This window comes from Danio rerio, chromosome 25 (genome assembly GCF_049306965.1).
Source record: "Danio rerio strain Tuebingen ecotype United States chromosome 25, GRCz12tu, whole genome shotgun sequence".
NCBI lineage: Eukaryota > Metazoa > Chordata > Actinopteri > Cypriniformes > Danionidae > Danio > Danio rerio.
In genome coordinates this window covers 39,860,948-39,883,616 of record NC_133200.1, presented here as the reverse complement: position 1 = coordinate 39,883,616, position 22,669 = coordinate 39,860,948, and the positions used below count along the sequence as shown (strand labels likewise).

At 40.5% G+C, this 22,669-nt stretch overlaps 1 protein-coding gene across 2 annotated transcripts; it reads left to right on the top strand.

Moving 5' to 3' along the window:
* The first annotated feature begins 78 nt into the window (after positions 1–78).
* afg3l1 (AFG3-like AAA ATPase 1) lies at positions 79–19,716 on the top strand. Of its 2 annotated transcripts, XR_012400557.1 has the most exons (17): positions 79–241; positions 4,113–4,203; positions 4,890–4,963; positions 5,161–5,310; positions 5,401–5,475; positions 7,626–7,750; positions 7,916–8,186; positions 8,406–8,543; positions 10,797–10,950; positions 11,142–11,249; positions 13,387–13,512; positions 13,643–13,753; positions 14,064–14,179; positions 15,207–15,407; positions 17,469–17,663; positions 17,972–18,976; positions 19,053–19,716. XR_012400557.1 is itself a non-coding variant. In XM_005163207.6 (16 exons), exons 1-16 carry the CDS (start codon positions 146–148, stop codon positions 18,194–18,196), a joined length of 2,256 nt encoding a protein of 751 aa, XP_005163264.1. In that variant the 5' UTR covers positions 79–145; the 3' UTR covers positions 18,197–19,716. The 2 variants fall into 2 exon arrangements, 1 of the variants encoding a protein (XP_005163264.1); XM_005163207.6 differs by having other exon boundaries at positions 17,972–19,716.
* Positions 19,717–22,669: the final 2,953 nt, after the last annotated feature.

The window sequence follows — 22,669 nt, the reverse complement described above, 5'->3', positions numbered from 1 at the left end:
TGTTTTATCATGTCGAGCGTGTTTGTTCGTGTCAGGCGCGCTGCTTCTCACTCGCTCCCGCTGCTGGAAGTGTCATTCAGACAGCGGTTACAGCAGTGACTCTGTGCGGCTTCATCCGTCACTTCTGCCGGCCTGAAGAGCTCTGATGGCGGCTCTGCTGTCCGCTTCTCTCCGCGGCGCCGCGCGGACTGCACTGCGCTTCCACACCGCGAGGATCCGGAGCTGCGCCGCTCATCCGCCGGTCAGAATAACACACACTTATATTAAACACACTGACTGACACACACGTGACATAACACACACACACACACACACACACACACACACACACACACACGTTACACACGCTCATGTGTCATAACCTTAAACGCACATACAGATACAGACATTGAGCACACACACAATCTGGTAGACACACATTCATGTATCATATCACACATACACGCTACACAGGTTTGTGTGTACACACTCATGTGTCATAACACACACACACACACAGACATTGACACAGCTTTGTGTCCACCAACACACTCAGATAGACACATATATTCATGTTTCATAACACATACAGATATGAGCTCACACACTACACAGGAACATGTGGCATAACACGGTGACACACACACACACACACACACTGATTACTCGGAGCACACACACATTCATGTTTCATAACACAATCTTAAACACAATGATCATTGAACACACACACTTTCATTTTTCTTAACACACTGAACACACACATTCAAGTTTCATAATACACACTGAACACACGCATGCATGTTTCATAACACACACACACACACACACACACACACACACATATGCATGTTTCATAACACACACTGACATGCATATTTATGATTCATACATACACTCTGAACACACACAGTGAAGTCATAATTATTCGTAAAAATAAACAAGCGGTCTAATAATTCTGACTTCAACTGTACATGCTTCCCAACACACACACACACACACACACACACACACACTCATTACAGCACAGGTCTACAGTGAACAGAGGTGTGACGTCATGATGATTCTGCCTGCTGTGTCACATGACCTGTTTTCTATTTTTCTGGCTTGTTCTGTCTTTAGCTATTTACTTATTTGTATTCAGTTGATCAAGTCACTACATCAAAGGAGAAATTAAGATATTTTTAAAGACTTCTTTATTTTTAATGAGTTAATTTTTATTTTATTACATGCATTTCTTAAATTACTGAATAAAGTTGGTGTGGGCGCTGGTTCAGTGGTGTCGCACTGTGGCCTCACAGCACTCAGGTCTCTGGTTTGAGTCTCGGCTGGGTCAGTTGGTGTTTCTGTGTGGAGTTTGCATGTTCTCCCCATGTGGGTTTCCTCCGGGTGCTCCGGTTTCCCCCACAGTCCAAACACATGCGCTATAGTGGAACTGATCAACTACACTGGCCGTAGTAAGTGTGTGTATGAGTGTTTCCCAGAGACAGTATCCTCCGTGTCAAACATATCTTCGAATAGTTGGTGGTTCATTCCACTGTGGTGACCCTTAATGAATAAAGCACCGAGCTGAAGGAGAATGAATGAAGTGTTTTCAGGGCATAATGAGTGTTTTCCAGTGGATCTCAGACACAATGCAGCTTTCACAAAGTAATGCAAAGCAGTGTCTTTGGCTCAGTACTGACAGTAGAACAGCTGCCGAGCAACAATCACATGTGTGTGTATGTAGATTATTTTACAACACAGATCAACCAATCAGAATCCAGGACCAGAATGGTTCATGTTAGAGCTTGATCTGTTGGAGAGCAGAACGTAAACAAAGCCACTGTGACTGAACTGAACAACATGCAGATGTTTAGCTGATCAGGGCTGCGTTCCCCAAACAACGGCGTGACTCGCGGCTGAACTATCATAGTACGATGCATAGTTTGGGAAAAGAACAATGTAGTGATGATGGTTTACAAAAACCTGTAGTTTCTCTGTCGCAGATCCATCGCTTAACCCATCTTAGTTATAGGGTAAGACAATGACGCTCTAAACAGGGCAGAGTAACTACTTCTTTAAAGTTAAAGCCCATCATTTATTTTTGCAGATGATGTTGTTTTACACGCACACGCATTTAAAATAAAATCTAATATTAGGTTTGCTAAAAACATGCACTCGCTTTCCATATTAACTGAAATATATGTAAATGGAATATATAGGGTCTGTGTTTGCTTTACTCATATTGAGAATATGACACATCCTATTTTAAAACCTAAAACCGCTTACAAAAGCTAGCACTGTTCTAATATCATATATAAATCATATGAATAAATAAATAATGAGGCTACTTATTATAAAATGAAATTAAATATTTATTATGTATTAGAAATGAAAAAAATCATACTTTAATAATAATAATAATATTAATGAGGATGAGGAGATTCCCCCCACTGTGTAAAGCGCTTTGAGTGCCCAGAAAAGCGCTATATAAATGTAAGGAATTATTATTATTATTATTATTAATGATGATGATTATTATTATTATTAAGTATGATATTGTTTATTTATTTTTTTATGAATGTCTACTTTTACAATTTGACACATGTAAACCATAACGGAAAGTAACCAGCAGGCCCATGTCATAGACAGTACAGATACTTAATAAATAGCCCACTACAAATTAAAAGAATTAACGTATACTTTATGTTTTCACAAGCTTTGGAGACGTATCGTAAATTCTGCTTGTAAATAATTGGTCACCTATAGCTTTCGTCATGAGGCTGTGTTCAAAATGACATCAGTGTGTTTAAAGTGCACTGCGAAGGGAGCGCAAATGTAAACATGAAGATCGCTAAAACTGAACTGTAAAAATAGTTTGAAAGCAACTTACAGCCAAGAGAGATGAGCTTAATGCTTTATTATTTTTAATAATTCCAACTTTGAATGTCAGAATGTTCTAAATGAATAGTGCATAGGGGGGATAAGTGGGAATAGAACACAGCCAGGAACTCTGTTTCTAACTACAGCTCCAGAGGTGTAGTTGCGAGTGCTTAAGTTTGCGACGCAGTTTGCGAATGTTAGATGGAGCGACGGATTTGGGAAATGGCAAATCAACAAACTATGCTTGTAACGACGGAACTTGCGACCTTAGTTGGCTAAAGATGATTATGGGAAACGCACCCCTGTCCTGCTGAAGATCAACTTTTAGTGTCATGTGTGGAGCTGTACTAATCAGAAAAACAAACATTTACAGTATTATAGACTGAGGAGAGCATTACAAAACTGTTACAGATACTTTTATACTGTTAATTGATTGAATTTGCAGGATTGTTCCTGCATTCATTCAGTCATTTTCTTGTCGGCTTAGTCACTTTATTAATTCGGGGTCGCCACAGCGGAATGAACCGCTAACTTATTCAGCAGGTTTTTACACAGCGGATGCCCTTCCAGCAGCAACCCATCTCTGGGAAGCATCCACACACATGCACACACACTCATACACTACGGACAATTTAGCCTACCCAGTTCCCCTATAGCGCATGTGTTTGGACTGTGGGGGAAACCGGAGCACCCGGAGGAAACCCACGCAAACGCAGGGAGAGCATGCAAACTCCACACAGAAAGACCAACTGAGCCGAGGATCGAACCAGCAACCTTCTTGCTGTGAGGCGACAGCACTACCTACTGCGCCACTGCTGCACCCATGTTACTGTATTGTGATGTATAATGCTGCAGGATATGAGATGACTGTGATGTGAGATTTTAGGCACAGCACTCTGCTGCATTAAACTCAATAAACCACGGCTACCTGGGGCTTTTGCTTGGTTTTATCACAAGTCAAATGTTAGTTTAAGTTGCACAGCAGAAATGCCTCTCGTTGTCTTGTTGAGTTGTTGTCTTGTTTCTAGTCCAAATATCTGAAGACTCCTAAATCAGGAAGCATTTTCTAGACATGCAAAAATATATATAGTGTTGTTTTCAGAACTAATGCGTCACAATGAAGCCAGCTCTTCCTTAAAACAAGCTAAATAATATGCCAATGGGGGAAGCAGAATGAATTTTTGAGATTATTTTGCTTTCATCGTTTTTTTGCAGTGTATCATAAGCCTTATGTGCTCATGCTCATGGTGTGTGTCTTGCTCTGTCAGTTTTCAGGTCTGTATGGTGTTTCTCCGCTGCGCTCTGTAGGAAAGCGCTTCACATTCCCTCAGTCCTGTTACTCCACAGACGCCCCGAAAGGTGACCATCTGGATGTGTGTGTGTGTGTGTGTGTGTGTGTGTGTGTGTGTGTGTGTGCTTTGTAATAGTGACTTTGTGTAGACCAAATGTCCCCACAAGTATAGTAAAACCAGTGCATTTTGATATATTTCTTTGTTTTCCGTGAGTAAAAGAGCTGATAAATGAAGGAGTGTGCGGATGTAACAGTGCAGATTGTTTGCTATGAGGGTTGAGTTTAGAGAATATACAGTCTGTACAGTACAACATCATGTCTATGGGAAGTCCCCATAAAGATAGGTGTACAAGTGTGTGTGTGTCTGTCTGTCTGTCTGTCTATGTCTGTCTGTCTATGTGTGTGTGTTGTATTTGGTGGTTTAGAAGAACAGAAATGTGTATAATGACATGGGGATGCACTAGATATTACAACACTGAGGTGGTTTATGAGGACATCTCTTGTGTCCCTATAGTTATAAAAGCTTTTAAAAAAATTCACATTAAAAATTGGCCGTATAGTTAACTAAAAAATAACATAAAAAATAGGTGTTTAGGGGAGTCCCACCCAAACCTGTGTGTATCTTGTATTTCTTATGTTGTTAGGACTAAATGTCCCCATCAGTATAGTAATACCAGTTCACCAGGGGCGAGAGTATACAATCTGTACAGTACAAACATCATTACAGCTGTGAGTGTGTGTGTGTGTTCTGCAGATGCTCCGCCCCCTGGAGGAGGAGGAGGAGGACGGAGAGGCGGTAGGAAGAGCTGGCCTGCTCGATTAGCACAGGTGAGTCTGCAGGAGCGCTAATAACACAGTTAGAAAAGTACATATATTTATATATATCTTTATTTTTTTATTCAAGCAAAATTATAAGAAACAAGACTTTCTCCTGAAGAAATATGTAATTGGTAATAGTGTGAAAAGCGTCTTTGCTCTGTCAAACAGCATTTGGGGAAAAAACTGTTAAAATGATCTGTGTTCAGGGTGATTTCCCGTGGGACGACCGTGATTTCCGGCATCTTCTACTGGCTGCGAGTGGTGTGGCGGCGCTGCTGCTGTATCTGCTCTTCAGAGACCCGGGGAAGGAGATCACCTGGAAAGACTTTGTGCACCGCTATCTGGACAGAGGCCTGGTGTGTGAATCAGCTCTGTGTGTGTGTGTGTGTGTGTGTGTGTGTGTGTGTGTGTGCTGTGACTGATGTGTGTGTGTTTGCTCTGTGCAGGTGGAGCGGCTCGAGGTGGTCAATAAGCAGTTTGTGAGGGTGATTCTGGAGCGAGATGCTGACGCCAATGAAGGAGTGAGTTCTGGATGTCTCATAGGAGACACGAGCTGCCAGGGTGATCACATGACCAATCTTAACTAGCCCACATGACCAATCAAAACTAGCCCAAAATCAACACAATAGTGGATCAAAATAGCCCAAAACAATCCCAATGGCCCATATAAACTAACCCCAAATAACCCCAATGACTCTTCAAAAATAGCACAATGGCCCCTTTAAAACTAGCCCAAAACAAGTCCAATGATTAAACCCAACTAGCCGAATGGCTAATCAAAATAGCCCAATGACCCATTAAAACTAGTCAAATCGCTAATCAAAACTAGCCCAGTGTACAACCAAAACTAGCTTCAAAAATGTGGCCAATGGCTAATCAAACCTAGCCCAAAATTAACCCAATGGTTAATCAAAACTAGCCTAATGACCCATTAAAACTAGTCCAATGACCCATCAAAACTAGTCCAATGGCTAATCAAAACTAGGCCAGTGTACAATCAAAACTAGCCCAAAAAATGACCCCAATGGCTCTTCAAAAATAGCACAATGACCCCTTTTCAAAGTAGCCCAAAACAATACCAATGATTAAACTAAACTAGGCCAATAGCTAATCAAAACTAGTCTTTTTGGTCAATCAATACTAGCCCAAAAATTTTGGCTAATGGTAATCAAACCTAGCCCAAAATTAGCCCTATGGCTAATCAAAACTAGCCCAGTGTAGAATCAAAACCAGCACAAAAAAATTGGCCCATGGCTAATCAAACTAGTCCAATAATCTTGCTGAAAAATCCAGCTTAAACCAGCCTAGGCTGGTTGGCTGGTTTTAGCTGGTCGACCAGGCTGGTTTTAGAGGGGTTTTGGCCATTTCCAGGCTGGTTTCCAGCCATTTCCAGCCTGGTCTTAGCTGGTCAGGCTGGGAGATGACCAGCTAAAACCAGCTTGACCAGCCTAGCCAAGCTGGGAGTCCAGCCAAAACCAGCTATGTCCAGCTTAAACCAGGCTGGTCAAATGGAAATGGCCAAAACCCCTCTAAAACCAGGCTGGTCGACCAGCTAAAACCAGCCAACCAGCCTAGGCTGGTTTAAGCTGGATTTTTCAGCAGGGAACCCATCAAAATTTGCCCAATGGCTAATCAAATCTAACCCAATGGTAAATTAAAACTATCCACAAAAGATTGCCCATTGTCCAATCAAAACTAACCCAATGGTCAATCAAACTAGCCCCCAAAAATTGACCATTGGCTAATGAAAACTAGTCTAAAATTCGCCCAATGACCTATCAAAACTACCCCAAAAGTAGTCCAATGACTAATCAAAACTAGCCCAAAATGAGCCCAATGGCTAATCAAAACTAACCCAATGGTCAATCAAACTAACCCCAAAAAATTGGCCACTGGCTAATCAAAACCAGTCTAAAACTAGCCCAATGACCTATCAAAACTACCCCAAAACTAGTCCAATGACTAATCAAAACTAGCCCAAAACTAGTCCAATGACTAATCAAAACTACCCCAAAACTAGTCCAATGACTAATCAAAACTAGTCCAAATTTGACTCAGTAAAACCAGTCCAACAGCTAAACAACACTAGCTCAATATTAGCCCAATGGCAAATCAAAATGTGTCTATTGACCAATCAAAATGAGCCCAATGGCTAATCAAAACTAACCCAATGGTCAATCAAACTAGCCCCAAAAAATTGGCCACTGGCTAATGAAAACTAGTCTAAAATTCGCCCAATGACCTATCAAAACTACCCCAAAACTAGTCCAATGACTAATCAAAACTAGCCCAAAATCATCCCAATGACTAATCAAAACTAGCCCAACGGCAAATCAAAACGAGCCCATTGACCAATTAAAATTAGCCCAATAAAACAAGTCCAATATTAGCCCAAATGTTAATCAATCTTAGTCCAACAACCAATTAAAACTATCTCAAAACTAGCTCAACTTGTGCAGTGGCCAAACAAAACCAGATACTGTTGATCCCACAGTAGGAGCCAAAGTACTGCAGAGGTCTGTTTTCCAGCATTCCTCCGTGTATTGGAACAGATATTGGGGTAAATGCTGACAGAATGTTCATTTCTGCATGAACTGTGGCTGAATGGTCAGAGTTGTGTTGTCAGAGGCGCAGGACTGTAATGCTGATGTTTTCATTGTGTTTGTGTCAGAGTTACGTGTGGTTCAACATCGGCAGCGTGGACACGTTCGAGAGGAATCTAGAAGCTGCACACTATGAGCTGGGCCTGGAGCCGTCACACAGAGCAGCGGTGGTCTACACGTCCGAGAGCGATGGGTCACTATTATTATATATTCAGTCAATATTCAACTGCTTTCTGTGTTCATATACAGCAAATATTCAGATTTAAACTCAAATCATTGTGTTTGGACAGTTCATTAGTGAGCTGCTGTAAGAAAATGAGTTTAATCTGAGCTAATCCATGTATCTTTGTGTCTCCAGGTCTTTTCTGATGAGCTTCATCCCCACGCTGCTTCTGATTGGCTTCCTGCTGTTCACTCTGCGGCGCGGACCAATGGGAGGAGGGATGGGAGGGCGGAGGGGCGGGCTCTTTGGCATGAGCGAATCAACCGCCAAGATGATGAAGGACAGTATCGAGGTGAAGTTTAAAGACGTGGCGGGATGTGAAGAAGCCAAAGTGGAGATCATGGAGTTCGTCAACTTCCTGAAGAACCCGCAGCAGTACCAGGACCTGGGAGCCAAGATCCCCAAGGTCTGAGCACGGTCACATGCACCGTCTGCTGTTAAAGACTAGCCCAGAGTATGCTTTAACTCTTGATGACTGATCTCTGGCTAATCAAACAAGTTAGCAGATCACATTAAGATGTCTGGATGAGCTGATCTGAGATCTGCATGTGTTGTGACACAGGACACAGAAGGCTTATATTTCTTTATTTCTCTCCAGCTGATCAATGTTGATGTGTGTTTTCAGGGTGCGGTTCTCTCCGGGCCTCCTGGAACAGGGAAGACGCTGCTCGCTAAAGCCACGGCGGGAGAAGCAAACGTTCCCTTCATCACCGTCAACGGCTCCGAGTTCCTGGAGATGTTTGTGGGAGTCGGTCCAGCCAGAGTCAGTCTCACATCGTCATCTTTAAATCACTAGTCATCTCTCCATACACACACTTTTATGCAAATTTTAGAAATATAAAATAGAAATGCCAAGATGTACATAAAAATAAAAGCTCGTCAAATGCATGAGGATGTATATTTACCAGGGCTTGCATGACTACTGGTTTCTGCTAATCTTTATTTTTTCATAACAATACTCGAGTTACTCGACTACCCGTGGTTTGAGCTACTAGTTAAAAAGACACAAAGAAGTCCTTTTCAATAAATGTTTTATTCATTCATAGCCGAATGCATTGTTTTCGTAGGCTAACATAAATTGTCAAAACATTATATTACTTTTTTAGGTTACAGAGTAGTATAAAAATAAAAGCTGCATGCAGCATTGTCATTTAACATCTGCGTCATGAGCTTTCTGTACATGTGAAGCAAACTCGTGTAATACTTCAAGTTTAATTTATTAAAATAACTTAATTATTTAACATGTTTTCAGCAGTAATAAGAGCTAAGTGAAACATAGGCTGCGTTCACACCTGTGAATGGATTCAGTTGTTCTGAAACAGAGATTACAAATGTTACAGTGTTGCTCTTTGCTCTTGGAGCGGTTCGCTTTCACACTGCAAAGTTTCTAATCGGACCAAAAGAGCTAAAACAAGTCACGTGTGAGTAAACTCTCCTCACATTGGTCAGAGTGTCAGGGTTTATTTTGCAGCGTCCCGCTCAGCTGTCAGGAGAGGTGGTGGTTTGGTGGGGATTGACAGGGTGCGCGCGCGACGTGTCTGAGGAGAGATGGGGTGAGAAGGGTGCGCGACGATGCCTATTTGAGGACCGGGAGGGAGACGCGAGATTATCGGGAGATCATCACTCGTTTGCGGGCATCTGGAGACTCGCGAAACTTCCCGCCCTACTCATAATTCTCTCTTCATATAGCCGTAAGCCTATTACATATCCATAAAACACTGTGATATAACCGCGCTCGGATCAAATCGCTTTCACTGTAATCGAACCGCTCAAGGGTTCGTTTCAATCGAGCCAAGACCACCTCACTCAGGCGATCTCGGAGCGATTACTTTGGCGCGGAACAGAGCGCGATTGCCCTGTTCACATATGCCAAACGAACCGCGCTAACTGGGCAAACGAGACACGTTCCCAAACAAAAGTGTAGGTGTGAAAGCACCCTTAATTACTTAAACCAGTTCAGAAAGACACAAATAGTTCTCGTCAACAATACAACTGACCTGCAAAATAATAAATCGCTTGAATTAATAAATAATGCGTAAATAAAAAGTTAAAACTTAAGGAGACCCGGAAGGGACGTGATGGTGGGGATAAAATTGGTGGAGGAAAAAAACACTGGGTGATAGAAAAACATATTTTTAAGGTTTTTTGCGTTCCCTCGCAAAGATGTTTTGCGTTATCTCGCAAAGACGTTTCTCCATAAACCCTTCCTGTTCACTTCATTCATGTAAACCCTCTCTTTTTTGCCGAAAATCTCCCGTATTTTACCATTCTATCCCACTATCATCCAACCATTAAGTGTTTTCCCATATTTCTGATATATTTTTAATCTTGAAAGCACGCTAAATTAATATTAAAATGTCTGCATTCACTTTCTTTACATTTAAGCTGTGCGTCGATCGTCGCCTTTCATACGCAGCCTCTGAACCAGTGTATGCATGTATAAGCGCTGACTGACAGACGCGCTCCGTACAATAAACTGACCCCAGTCAGCTTCTGTACACGCCATTTAAAGTGACACCTCTGTTATCAAACAAGTGAGCAGCAAATATCTCCATGAATCTCAAGTTTTGTTTTGTTTGATAACAGAGGCGTCACTGGAGGAATGCACAGATCTATAATGAAAGCATTCGATTAACTTCAGTAACTGTTTGTGCTCACTGAAGTGGAAATTAGCTGTGTTTAAAATAAAACATGCAGGATGGAGATGTTTACAAATTATTCAGTGTATTTGTCTGTTTAAACATACACCCGAATCCAAAAGTGTCCTGCACTTTCGCTCCTCTGTAAATGGCGTGTCTGTAAAAAGCTGATCTACGTTACACAGATCGATATAATGACTAATGTAGTTTTTTAGTTGTAGAAATTCACAGAATTTGACTTTAGGCTTAGATTGGGAGCCCTGATTGAAATATTGACCCAGATTGTTGTGTTTATTTTCTTGAATGCAGTGTTTTTGTTTGTGATTTAAGGTAAATTGACAGCTCTGTATGTGAACCTCTGGTGTGTCTACCTGCAGGTTAGAGACATGTTTGCGCTGGCGAGGAAGAACGCGCCCTGTATCCTCTTCATCGATGAGATCGACGCCGTGGGCAAGAAGAGAGGAGGAGGAAACTTCGGTGGGAACAGTGAACAGGAGAACACACTCAACCAGCTGCTGGTGGAGATGGACGGTCAGACTTTATTTACCGCTGCTCAGATCCTTTTTAACACTTACATTTCTCCCATTTTGGCATGATAGGTCTCCTTTAAAACCATAGTTGAACAATGATCGAGACAGACAGGAGTGAATGTCTACACGTGTGTAGTCTGTTAGACGTCTATTAAACACAAGTTTGCATGCTGGGTTACTATGTGTGGGCAGGTTTCAACTCGAGCACTAATGTAGTGGTTCTGGCTGGAACAAACAGACCTGATGTGCTGGATCCAGCACTGATGAGGCCCGGCCGGTTCGACAGGCAGATTTACTTGGGTAAGAGCTTTACCCACTACACCAAATATTACAGCTCCTCCAAGATTTTGCAGGCACTTTGTTTTCCTATTTGCAGCCTAAAAACTGATTTTGTGACAGCTTTTCTTATGACATGATTTGTCATAAGACAAATCAATTGTGTTAAACTGTAAAAAATACATTAAAATATTGTAAAATTGTTAATTTTATATCAAGAGCCATTAGCAGTCGACTGATATATCGGCATGGCCAGAATTTGCCATTTATATTCACGATTATGTACTTTTCTTTATGGCTCAAAGGTGTTTGACTTTTAATTTGACAGAGTCAGGACTTTTATTTTGACATTGCCTTAATTATTGTGCTGTTTTTGTTTACAATTTCTGTCAAATTCATTATTAAGACTGTTAATGAATAAAATGAAAATTTTAAACTGTTAACTTTTTAATGTTGAGGGGTTTGCCTTATGTTTTAATTGTTATGTATGTGATGTAGGATTTATTTTAATTAGTATTGATTGTGTTCAGCACTTTGTGCAATGTTATTTTGTAAAACATGTGCTATATAAATATACTAACTAACTAACAAACATATATTTATGCGCTTTATTTTTTTATTTAGTTTTTATTACATTTTCCAAATTTACTTACAGACAGGGGCGCAACTACACATTTACTGAGGGGTATGCGGGTTCAAATTTTGTGTGATCCCTCTTATTTTATATTAATTAATTAATAATAAATGAAGACAAATTTTCAGATTAATCTTATAACTTTTGACATTATGTATGATTTGACAGTTTATTTTGATAAAAATAAAAACAAATCTAAACAGTTACATCTACATGAACACTTTAGGCTGTGGGACTGCATGTTATTGTGTTAAATGATTTTGAATTAAACAATAACAATATTATATTCGTTTAAAATGCAAAATAATGTTTTTTAACAAAACATATTTATTTATTTTTATTATTTGAAACTTTTAATAAGGATAATATTAAAAATAGTATGGGCACAACGGCGCCCCCCCATGTGTGGCGCCCCTATGCACCGCATATACTGCATACCCCCTTGTTGCGCCACTGCTTACAGATGTATAGTATATGGGTTTTCCATAATGGGTACACAAAACAACATCGAAATATAGAAATTGTAGAAATAAATGAAGTGATAAAATACAAAAGATTTCCATAAATGAATAAATATAGAAGTTACATTAATAATTCAAGGACATTATAAGAACAATCAAAACAATACACTCATAATTGCTTTGTATATCGTTAAAAAGAAAACAGATAAAACTGATTTGTTGCTTTTCAGTTACGATTTAATTGTGTACTTTTTTTTTAACCCATATTGGGGCAACCAGTCTACTCTTTGCTTTTTTATTACCTAAACTATATACATATGAAACCATGAGGATGATACTTTTAGAATCTTAAATGTAAATGTTTATTTATTTGTTTATTTTTTAAAGAGGTACCTTTCTTTTGTGTTTACTCTCATTACAAAATAATACACAAAATAAAATTCACACCTAGAAGGTCACTGGTTCGAGCCTCCGCTGGGTCAGTTGGCATTTCTGTGTGGAGTTTGCATGTTCTCCCCGTGTTGGCGTGGGTTTCCTCTGGGTGCTTCGTTTTCCCCCACAGTCCAAACACATGGGCTATAGTGGAATTGGGAAGGCTTAATTGTCCGTTGTGTATGTGTGTGAATGAGTGTGTATGCGTGTTTCCCGGTGGTGGGTTGCAGCTGGAAGGGCATCCCCTGTGTAAAACAAATGCTGGATAAGTTGGCGGTTCATTTCACTGTGGCGACCCCTGATTAATAAAGGGACTAAGCCGAAAAGAAAATGAATGAATGAAGTAAAATATGTATAAATAAACTGTTTTCCGTGCTTTATTTTAACTTGAACTTAATATTTAAGCATCATAGAACTTTTTTTTTTCCCCACAGGGATTTATTTTGAAATTAATTTGAATTTAACATTATGCAATTTCCCACACCAATAATACATTTAATTGTTTTGAAAATACAATTTTAGTTTTTCAGTCATGGTTTTATATCAAACAAACAAAACAACCTTATTGGCCACAATTAATATTCATGTTCAGTGGGTTTGAAACATCTAAGATTTGTGCTTTTCATCTGTTCAGGGCCTCCTGATATTAAGGGTCGAGCCTCCATTTTCAAAGTGCATTTGCGGCCCCTCAAACTGGACCCCAGTGTGGACCGGGACGCCATCGCCAGAAAAATGGCAGCTGCTACACCGGGCTTCACCGGTGAGCGAGAGGAAAATTACATGCTGTGTGCTAATTATATGTTTGGAGTTTACACTTGAGAGCAGGCTGATATGATGATTGTTTCCCTATTTTTGCTGTATAAAGAGATTATATATTGGCTCTCTTCCAGGTGCTGACATTGCGAATGTCTGTAATGAAGCGGCTCTCATAGCTGCACGATATCTAAATGAGTCGGTCTCTGTTAAACACTTCGAGCAGGCCATCGACAGAGTCATCGGAGGTAAAACAAAGTACTCAGTATCTCACAAACATGTTGCATAAACCCAGATTATGTTAGATGGAAGTTTACTGAAAGGTTCTATCTTCAACTTGTCACTCTAAGTGCTGTTATGTTGTGTAATTACTATGGTGTACCTCAGGGTTCAGTCCTGGGTCCCATGTTTTTCTTACATACATGCTCCATACATCACCTAACGCAAGCGAAATTTAAACTATGTTTTTAATGGTGCTGACATATGCATCTTTAACTATCCTAAATTGCAATTCAAGCCCATTTCTACTCGTTTTTGTTTTGTGTCGTCCGTGTTCAGGTCTGGAGAAGAAGACTCAGGTATTACAGCCCACTGAGAAAAAGACGGTAGCCTATCATGAAGCAGGACATGCTGTTGTGGGCTGGTTTCTGCAACACGCTGACCCATTACTGAAGGTGATGATGATTTAAAGCCCTTTCATCACTGAAATTTAATTGTTAGCTTGTGCAAAGTGCAGATTCAACCCTAAGCTTGACAAATGAGGACATAAACTGACTAGAACTACTAATGACTACTAGAATCACATTACAACAGTCTAGATTTATAGTTCTGTTTAAATTGAGGCAATCATTTATGATCAATATACTATTATAATTATTGTAACACTTTACAATAAGGTTCTGTTATTAGAGTTAATGCATTTATTTACTTACATGAACAAGGAACAGTATATTTATTGCAGTATTGACTCATCTGGGTTAATGTTAATGATAAAAAATAAAGTTGTTCATTTTTAGTTCATCGTCTTGTCAACTTAATGGGTTAACATGGCTGTCTGGAATACTTGAATCTGATTGGTCAGTTGTGACATTTCAAGATATGTTAATCTGAGATAACAACCACTTTGCATTGTTGAGCTGCCAATAAGCCTGTCAGGCTTTATTCTGCAATAACAACCGTCTGGATGTACTTTATGCCTTACTTATCAACTCTGGATTTTATTAATGCGTTAGTATATGATTAATAAGGATTAATGAATTATGATTAATGATGAAATATGATTAATCATTTTGTAAAGCTGCTTTGGAACAATAATTATAGTATAAAGCGCTATACAGATAAATAAACTTGAATACTGGGTGCTGTAGAAGCATTATTTTCAATATTAAGTCATGTTAGTAAATACACTAACATTAACTTAGGAAACCTCATTATAAAATATGACTATTATTATTATTATTTTTATAACACAAAGTAGTCACAAGATGGCGCTAAACATTCAAGAGCAGCGGAGTGACAAATAAACACGTGCGCAATGAATGATTGAATAAGTGGTATTAGTTAACTCAGTTGGTATTGGAAAATAACGTATGTTGGAATGTTATGATTGACCAATCAGAGTCCAGTATTCCAGACAGCTGTGTAAAAAGGATCCTTATCAGATTTACTCAGCGACTGCCATCCTCTGGTTGTGTTTTGCAGGTGTCCATCATTCCTCGAGGGAAGGGACTAGGCTATGCGCAGTATCTGCCCAAAGAGCAGTATTTATACACGCGCGAGCAGCTGTTTGACCGCATGTGTATGATGTTAGGAGGACGAGTGGCCGAGCAGGTGTTCTTCAACAAGATCACCACTGGAGCTCACGACGACCTGAAGAAGGTCACGCAGTCGGCATATGCTCAGGTGCACACATCCGGACCCAGAAACTTATTCTATGGCAGTGTATCTCAATCCTGGTCTACACTGCGCTGCACATTTCCTATGCTTTTCTTTTTGTACTGCTCTGTTTTATAAGACTGAAAGGTTTATTCTGAGAAAACAACCATCCTGGTGTACTTCATCTCGCTTATTACAAGGCTATTTGCCACAAAATATAAAAATTAGACACAAAACATCATTCAGAGGCTTAATCATTTATTTATTAAACACATATCTGACAGAATGAAAACAGCTGATGGAGTATACACTAACCTGCGCATTATTCAGACACTAGAGGGACACAAACAAGTCAAAAATGAAAACAGCTGATGGAGTATACACTAACCTGCGCATTATTCAGACTCAAGATGGTGCTAAACGGTAAAAAACACAAAGCAATGAAAACAGCTGATGGAGTATACACTAACCTGCGCATTATTCAGACACTAGATGGAGACAAACAGTCAAAAACAAAACCTGTTGAATGGAGTATACGCTAACCTGTGCATAATTCAGACACTAGATAGTGCCAAACTGTCAAAAACGAAAACGTCTGATGGAGTATACACTAACCTGTGCATTATTCAGACACTAGATGGCGCCAAGTTGTCAAAAACTAAAACAGCTGATGGAGTATACACTAACCTGTGCATTATTCAGACTCTAGAGGGAGACAAACAAGTCAAAAACAATAACAGCTCATGGAGTATACACTAACCTGTGCATTATTCAGACACTAGATGGCGCCAAATTGTCGAAAACGAAAACGGCTGATGGAGTATACACTAACCTGTGCATTATTCAGACACTAGAGGGAGACAAACAGTCAAAAACGAAAACAGCTGATGGAGTATACACTAACCCGTACATTATTCAGACACTAGATAGCGCCAAACTGTCAAAAACTAAAACAGCTGATTGAGTATACACTAACCTGTGCACTATTCAGACACTAGATGGAGACAAACAGTCAAAAATGAAAACAGCTGATGGTGTATACACTAACCTGTGCATTATTCAGACACTAGATGGAGACAAACAGTCAAAAATGAAAACAGCTGATGGTGTATACACTAACCTGTGCATTATTCAGACACTAGAGGGCGCCAAACAGTCAAAAACACAAAGCTGAAAGACTAGGACTGTGCAAGTCAGTGAGGAAATGTTTTAAAGTAAATGAAGGAGAAGCGACTAGGGAAGAATGCGCACTGCATAGACTACATGTCAGTCAGAACGCTGTTGATGCATGAAGCTGTTCTAACGAACTGGGTATTTACATCAGCTCTTTTAATTAAGAGAGATATGCAGATCTGTGGGACGTGAGGACCAGGATTGAGAAGCACTGGCCTATGGGAACACTGTGCATTGATTTTTCTGCTGTTTTATGATTTAGCAGAAGCTTTTATCCACACACACGTACAGGAAGAGTGTGTCTGGAGTAAAGCTGGAGCTAATGGAGAACAGCTGATCAATCACTTTATTGATTATTAGATTGTTTGCTGATTAACTGAATGATTGCATGTTGTGCTGGTGTTCTCTATCGTGATCTCAGGTGAGAAACAAATGTAGACAGGTTTGATTTTTAATTAGGAGATGTATGTGCTTGTGGTTTGCTATTGGTGGATTTTATATGAGTGACAGGTTGGTCCCGCCCTCATCTCATTTTTGATTTTTTGGTGACTTTAATTAGATTACTTAGTGGAGATCTGAATTTATAGCAATGGAAGTACCCAGTTGTTTAGGCCACTTGATATAAAATGAGCCCAATAGTTTAAGTAAGATTGTACTTGGCCAGATCACCCTGCAGCCCAAGAGCGCTCACTTACTGAAGCTAAGCAGGGCTGAGCCTGGTCAGTGTCTGGATGGGAGACCACATGGGAACACTAGGTTGCTGTTGGAAGTGGTGTTAGTGAGGCCAGCAGGGGGCGCTCAACCTGCTTTCTGTGTGAGTCCTAATGCCCCAATACAGTGAAGGGGACTTAGATTTAGTGCGTGTGTGCTAGTCAGAATGTTGCCTTTATTAATCCTGTGTTGTTTGTGCTGTAGATCGTGCAGTTCGGCATGAGCGAGCGGGTGGGTCAGGTGTCCTTCGATCTTCCCCGGCAGGGCGAGACTGTCCTGGAGAAGCCCTACAGCGAGGCCACGGCAGAGCTCATCGATGAGGAGGTGCGGGATCTGGTGGACCGGGCCTACAGGAGGACTCTGGAGCTCGTCACCGAGAAGCGGGAGCAGGTGGACATGGTGAGGAGCGCACAAATAAAAAACAAAGAAAATTACAGTCTGCATGAGGACACCAAATACAATGTGATGCATGTTAAGCGCACGCCGAACCAACAGGGGGCGATAAAAGCCTTTTATGCTGAATTGAGTCCAGTTTAAGTGAGTTTTTCCTTCAAACGAGCTTAATAATCTGCAAATAAATTAACAAGTAATTCAATCACATCACTTGAAAAAATATTCAATAGATCAATTTAAAGATTAGTTCATGGAAGAATATTGATGTCTGATTAATAACTGATGTAAATATGCACGCTGTGTGTTTGTGGCAGGTGGGAAAGCGTTTGCTGGAGAAAGAAGTTCTAGACAAAGCTGACATGCTGGAGCTGCTGGGAGCGCGACCCTTTGAGGAGAAATCCACCTATGAGGAGTTTGTGGAGGGGACGGGCAGCTTCGAGGAGGACACCAGCCTGCCTGAGGGCCTGAAGGACTGGAATCAGGAGCGCCGAGGGGAACCAGAGGAACCGACAGACTCACAGGAGCAAAGAGCAGCTTAAACAAACACCTCCTCGGAGATGGAGACCGCCTTAAAGAGGAGGAGTCTGCATAATAGGGGAGGAGTTTTTATTAGAGGAGGTGAAGTCTATAAAAATAGGAGGAGTCTACATATGAGGAGGAGTCTTCATTATAGAGGGGGTCTCATTATAGAGGAGGGGTCTTCATAATATGGGAGGAGTCTACGCAATAGAGGACCAGTCTTCATAAAAGAGGAGGAGTCTTCATAAAAAAAATAGGTGGAGTCTTCATGGAAAAATAGGTGGAGTCTTCATTGAAGAGGAGGAGTCTAGATAATAGAGGATTCTTTATAATAGAGGAGGAGTCTTTGTAAAACAGGAGTGTTTGTAAAAGAGTCTACATATGTAAAAGGGGAGTTGTCTTCATAAAGTAGGCGGAGTCTACATTAGAGTCTTCACATCTATTATGAAGACTCCTCTTTTATGTAAACTCCGCCTAGTCTACATAAGAGATGGAGTCTTCATTTAAAATGGGCGGAGTTTTCATACAAGATGAGGGGTGTTCATAAAAAGAGGTGGAGTGTTTATAAAAATGGGGAGGAGTCTTCATTAGATAGAAGGATTTATAACAGAGGAGTCTTCATTGAGTTCGAGTCTTTTTAAAAGACAAGTCCAGATAAAAGAGGGTGAGTCTTCATAAAAGAGGAGGAGTCTGCATAATTGAGGTGGAGTCTAGGTAAAAGAGGGGGAGTCTACATAGAGGTGGAGTCTAGATAAAAGAGGAGGGGTCTACATAATAGAGGAGGAGTCTTCATAAAAGAGGTGGAGTCTAGATAAGAGGGGGAGTCTTCATATGAGGAGGAGTCTTCATAAAAGAGGAGGAGTCTGCATAATTGAGGTGGAGTCTAGATAAAAGAGGTGGAGTCTTCATAAGAGGAGAATTGGACATTTTGTTGACATTTGCATTTCATTTCTCTTGTTCATTCAAACGGGACTTTAACTGAGTTTGAAATGCCTTAATTCTGTATGTGCGTTATATATATTGGCATATTTCATGCCAGATGAACTCTTTAACGCTCAACACCGTGAACTCTTTATGCAAGATCTTATTGGTTGTTTTTTATCCTTTGATTTCTGCTGTTATCCTTTTTTATCTACTCTTACCTTCCTCTTAAAGCGACAGTTCCTCCAGAACTGAACAGCTCAGTCATTTACTCCCCCTTCACTTCACACAGACCGTTATATGAGCTTCTTTCTTCTGTGGAACACTAAAGAAGATATTTTGAAGAATGTTGGAAACCTGTAACCCATGACTTCATTGGTTACCAGTTTCTAACATTCTTCAAAACATCTTCTTTAGTGTTCAACAGAAAAAAGACACTCATGATAGTTTATAACCACACAAGGGAGAGTGTATTTTCATTTTTGCGTGAACTGTCCCTTTAATATAAGCGGGGGACACTGTATATTTGTACAGTTTTCAGTTGTGTGCTTTAAGAAGAGGAAAATGTTTTGAAACTGAAATTGTGATTATTTAATTTAATTAAAGGATTTTTTTCATAGTTTGTTTTCTTTTTTAAGTGGCCCTAATTGATATATACGTTCGTTTAAATTAATCACTTGGTACCGTGCACTGATTATGCACATTAGATTGAATAATGTATATTAATTACCAGTCATATTTTTAAAAATGATCTGTAATGAATTTTAAAGGTAATGAAAAAAATTTCTACCCTTAAACCCTATTTAGTAGCACCGTAAGTGCTGTCCAATACAATATATACAAAATAAGTACACTGCACTTGTTTTTTAATGTAAGTACCCTGTAGTTAAGCCCACTTGATATAATGTGGGATCTTTTAACTAATTCCCATTCCTTCCCTTGGACTTCCAGTAGGAATTCTGTGTCATTATGACAGTGTTTTCATACACGCAGCCACTGCTCTGCTCTTTAACAGTGTTGTTTTACTGTATTTGTAGGCTCCACTCAGTCTGCAGCAGAAGTAGGGCATGGCAGATGATTTATCACACGTCCCCTTCCAAGTGCATTTCATCAGGGACTCCTGCTATAGATGAGTGAGATTCAGCCTCCAGAATAACTCATGTTGATATAATAGTAATAATAATGCGCTGGGCGTCAGATCTGTGTATGAAAGCTCAGTTTATGATCTCTTCTGCGCAGACAAGAGTGCTGTGTGTTTGCTGAACATCTTCATCTGCAGATCACGTGTGGATTTCTGTATCTTCAGTGCTGTCACGTGTGGAGTAAATCACTCCACGCTGCCTTTATTTTGAGCTTATCGACAGCTCGTTGTGTCACAAGACCTGCTACAGGGGAAGGCTGGATGGTATGACCTCAATTGTATTTCATGGGAGCAATATATTTCACAAAATAGCTACTTAAATTTGTAGATATTCTAGAAAATAAACAAAAAGGATTATAATGAAGTATTATTTTAGACATTTTTAATTAAGAATTGTTTATCGAATCCTTTAAATCAGGGGTGTCTAAAGTCATGGTGGGCCGGTGTCCTGCAGATTTTAGCTCCAACTTTCCTCAACACACCTGCAAGGATGTTTCTAGAAAGCCTAGTGAGAGCTTGATTAGCTAGCCCAGGTGTGTCTGATTGGGGTTGGAACTAAACTTTGCAGGACACCGGCCCTCCAGGACCGAGTTCGGACATGCCTGCTTTAAAGTAATCACATAACCTGTGGAGTACCTCAGGGTTCAGTCTTAGGCCCAATTATATTTGACATTTATTTGTTTATTTTGCTTGAATAATTCAAAGCATGTACATTTTAATTATCTTTTGATTATATGTACTAATTGTCAACATGGCTGCAGCTTACAGTGTAACATCCAATTCACACGGGGCGTCAGTGTCAACGTCAACACTTCCTATTCACTTTGAATGGGTGATGTCAAGTGTTGCCGAACTGAATTGTGGATCAGTGAATTTCTCAAGTGCCAACAGAAGCGTCAGCCAATCAGATCACTTCATGCAAATTCCCCAGCTCAAACAGTAGCCGATTGTCGACTAATTACATTGGCTGATGCTGCTATGATGATCCCGTCAGCCCCAACTTCAGATGCGTAATCCGTCAATAGTTGACGCTGAAGCTCTGTGTGAATCAGGCGTGAGGCTGGATCATCAGGCGTGCTCCCTCCTGTTTGTGTCGTCAATCTGGCAACCTGCTTGTGTGCTTGTTTTCAGAGTTTCCGGGTGAAAAAAACGATCTATATTTTGAATTTGGAGCGCAATACCTAGTTCATCCACTAGCTGTCAGTCCCACATGCTGCTCCATTAACTGTGCATCAGTGTGTCAGAGAGTGGGATTTAGGACCTCGGGGAGGCTGTAGGACTACACAAGTGACTTTAATATTGTAGAGAGTTACTCTGTTCTCACTTTCACTGTTTATAGTCCACAACAGTTGATCTAAATGAAAGTAAACGTTCAGATTGATGACCTGATTTTACTATTAGCTCTCCAGTCAGCGCTTCCCTTAGTCTTACGGCCCATTCACACGGGGCGTCAGCGTCAACGCTTCCCATTTACTTTGAATGGGTGACGTCAGGCATTGCCGAACTGCATTGTGGATCCGACGGCGCCGCTTCAGAAGCGTTCCTCGCTGCAGAAGTTGGGACCAGCTCAACTTTTCAAGCGCTGATGGAAGCGTCAGCCAATCAGATCGCTGTATGCAAATACACCAGCTCAGACAGTGGCCTATTGCTGACTGAATTTCATTGGCTGACGCTTCTATGACGATCGCTTCAGCTCCAACTTCAGACACGCCCTCTGTCAAGCATTGACGATGAAGCCCCGTGTGAATAGGGCGTTACGGCCCATTCACACGGGGCGTCAGCGTCAACGCTTCCCATTCACTTTGAATGGATGACGTCAGGCATTGTGGATCCATGGATGCGTCAGCCAATCAGACCGCTGTATGCAAATACACCAGCTAGACAGTGGCCTATTGCTGACTGAATTTCATTGGATGACGCTGCTATGACGATCGCTTCAGCCCCAAGTTCAGACACGCCTTCAGTCAAGCGTTGATGCTGAAGCCTTGTGTGAATGGGGCGTTACAGGATGTGAACAAGCCACGCCCACTGATTACATGTCACAGTATACACTGAATAAAAATATCAGGAACACTTTAATTTAAGGTGACGTACTTACACAGGATCCATGCACTTACTATAGTAAATACAGTGAATTATGCACACACTAAAAATGCAGGAATCCACACAACTCAAGTGCATTGGTTTTGACAAATTTAAGTGGATCGAACATAAAACTATTAAGTTGTCCAAAGAAAATCTCAAGAATTGTGTTGTTTCAGCTCTTTCTTAATCATTTTAAGTGAAATTACAAAAACACACATTTCAACCCCAACCACAGGATATACATGAAGTTAATCACTATTACTCTGTGCTTAAATGAATAGTTACGTCACCTTAAAATAAAGGGTACCCAAAAAATCTTAGAAAGAATGAAAGCAGAAAAGCGAGC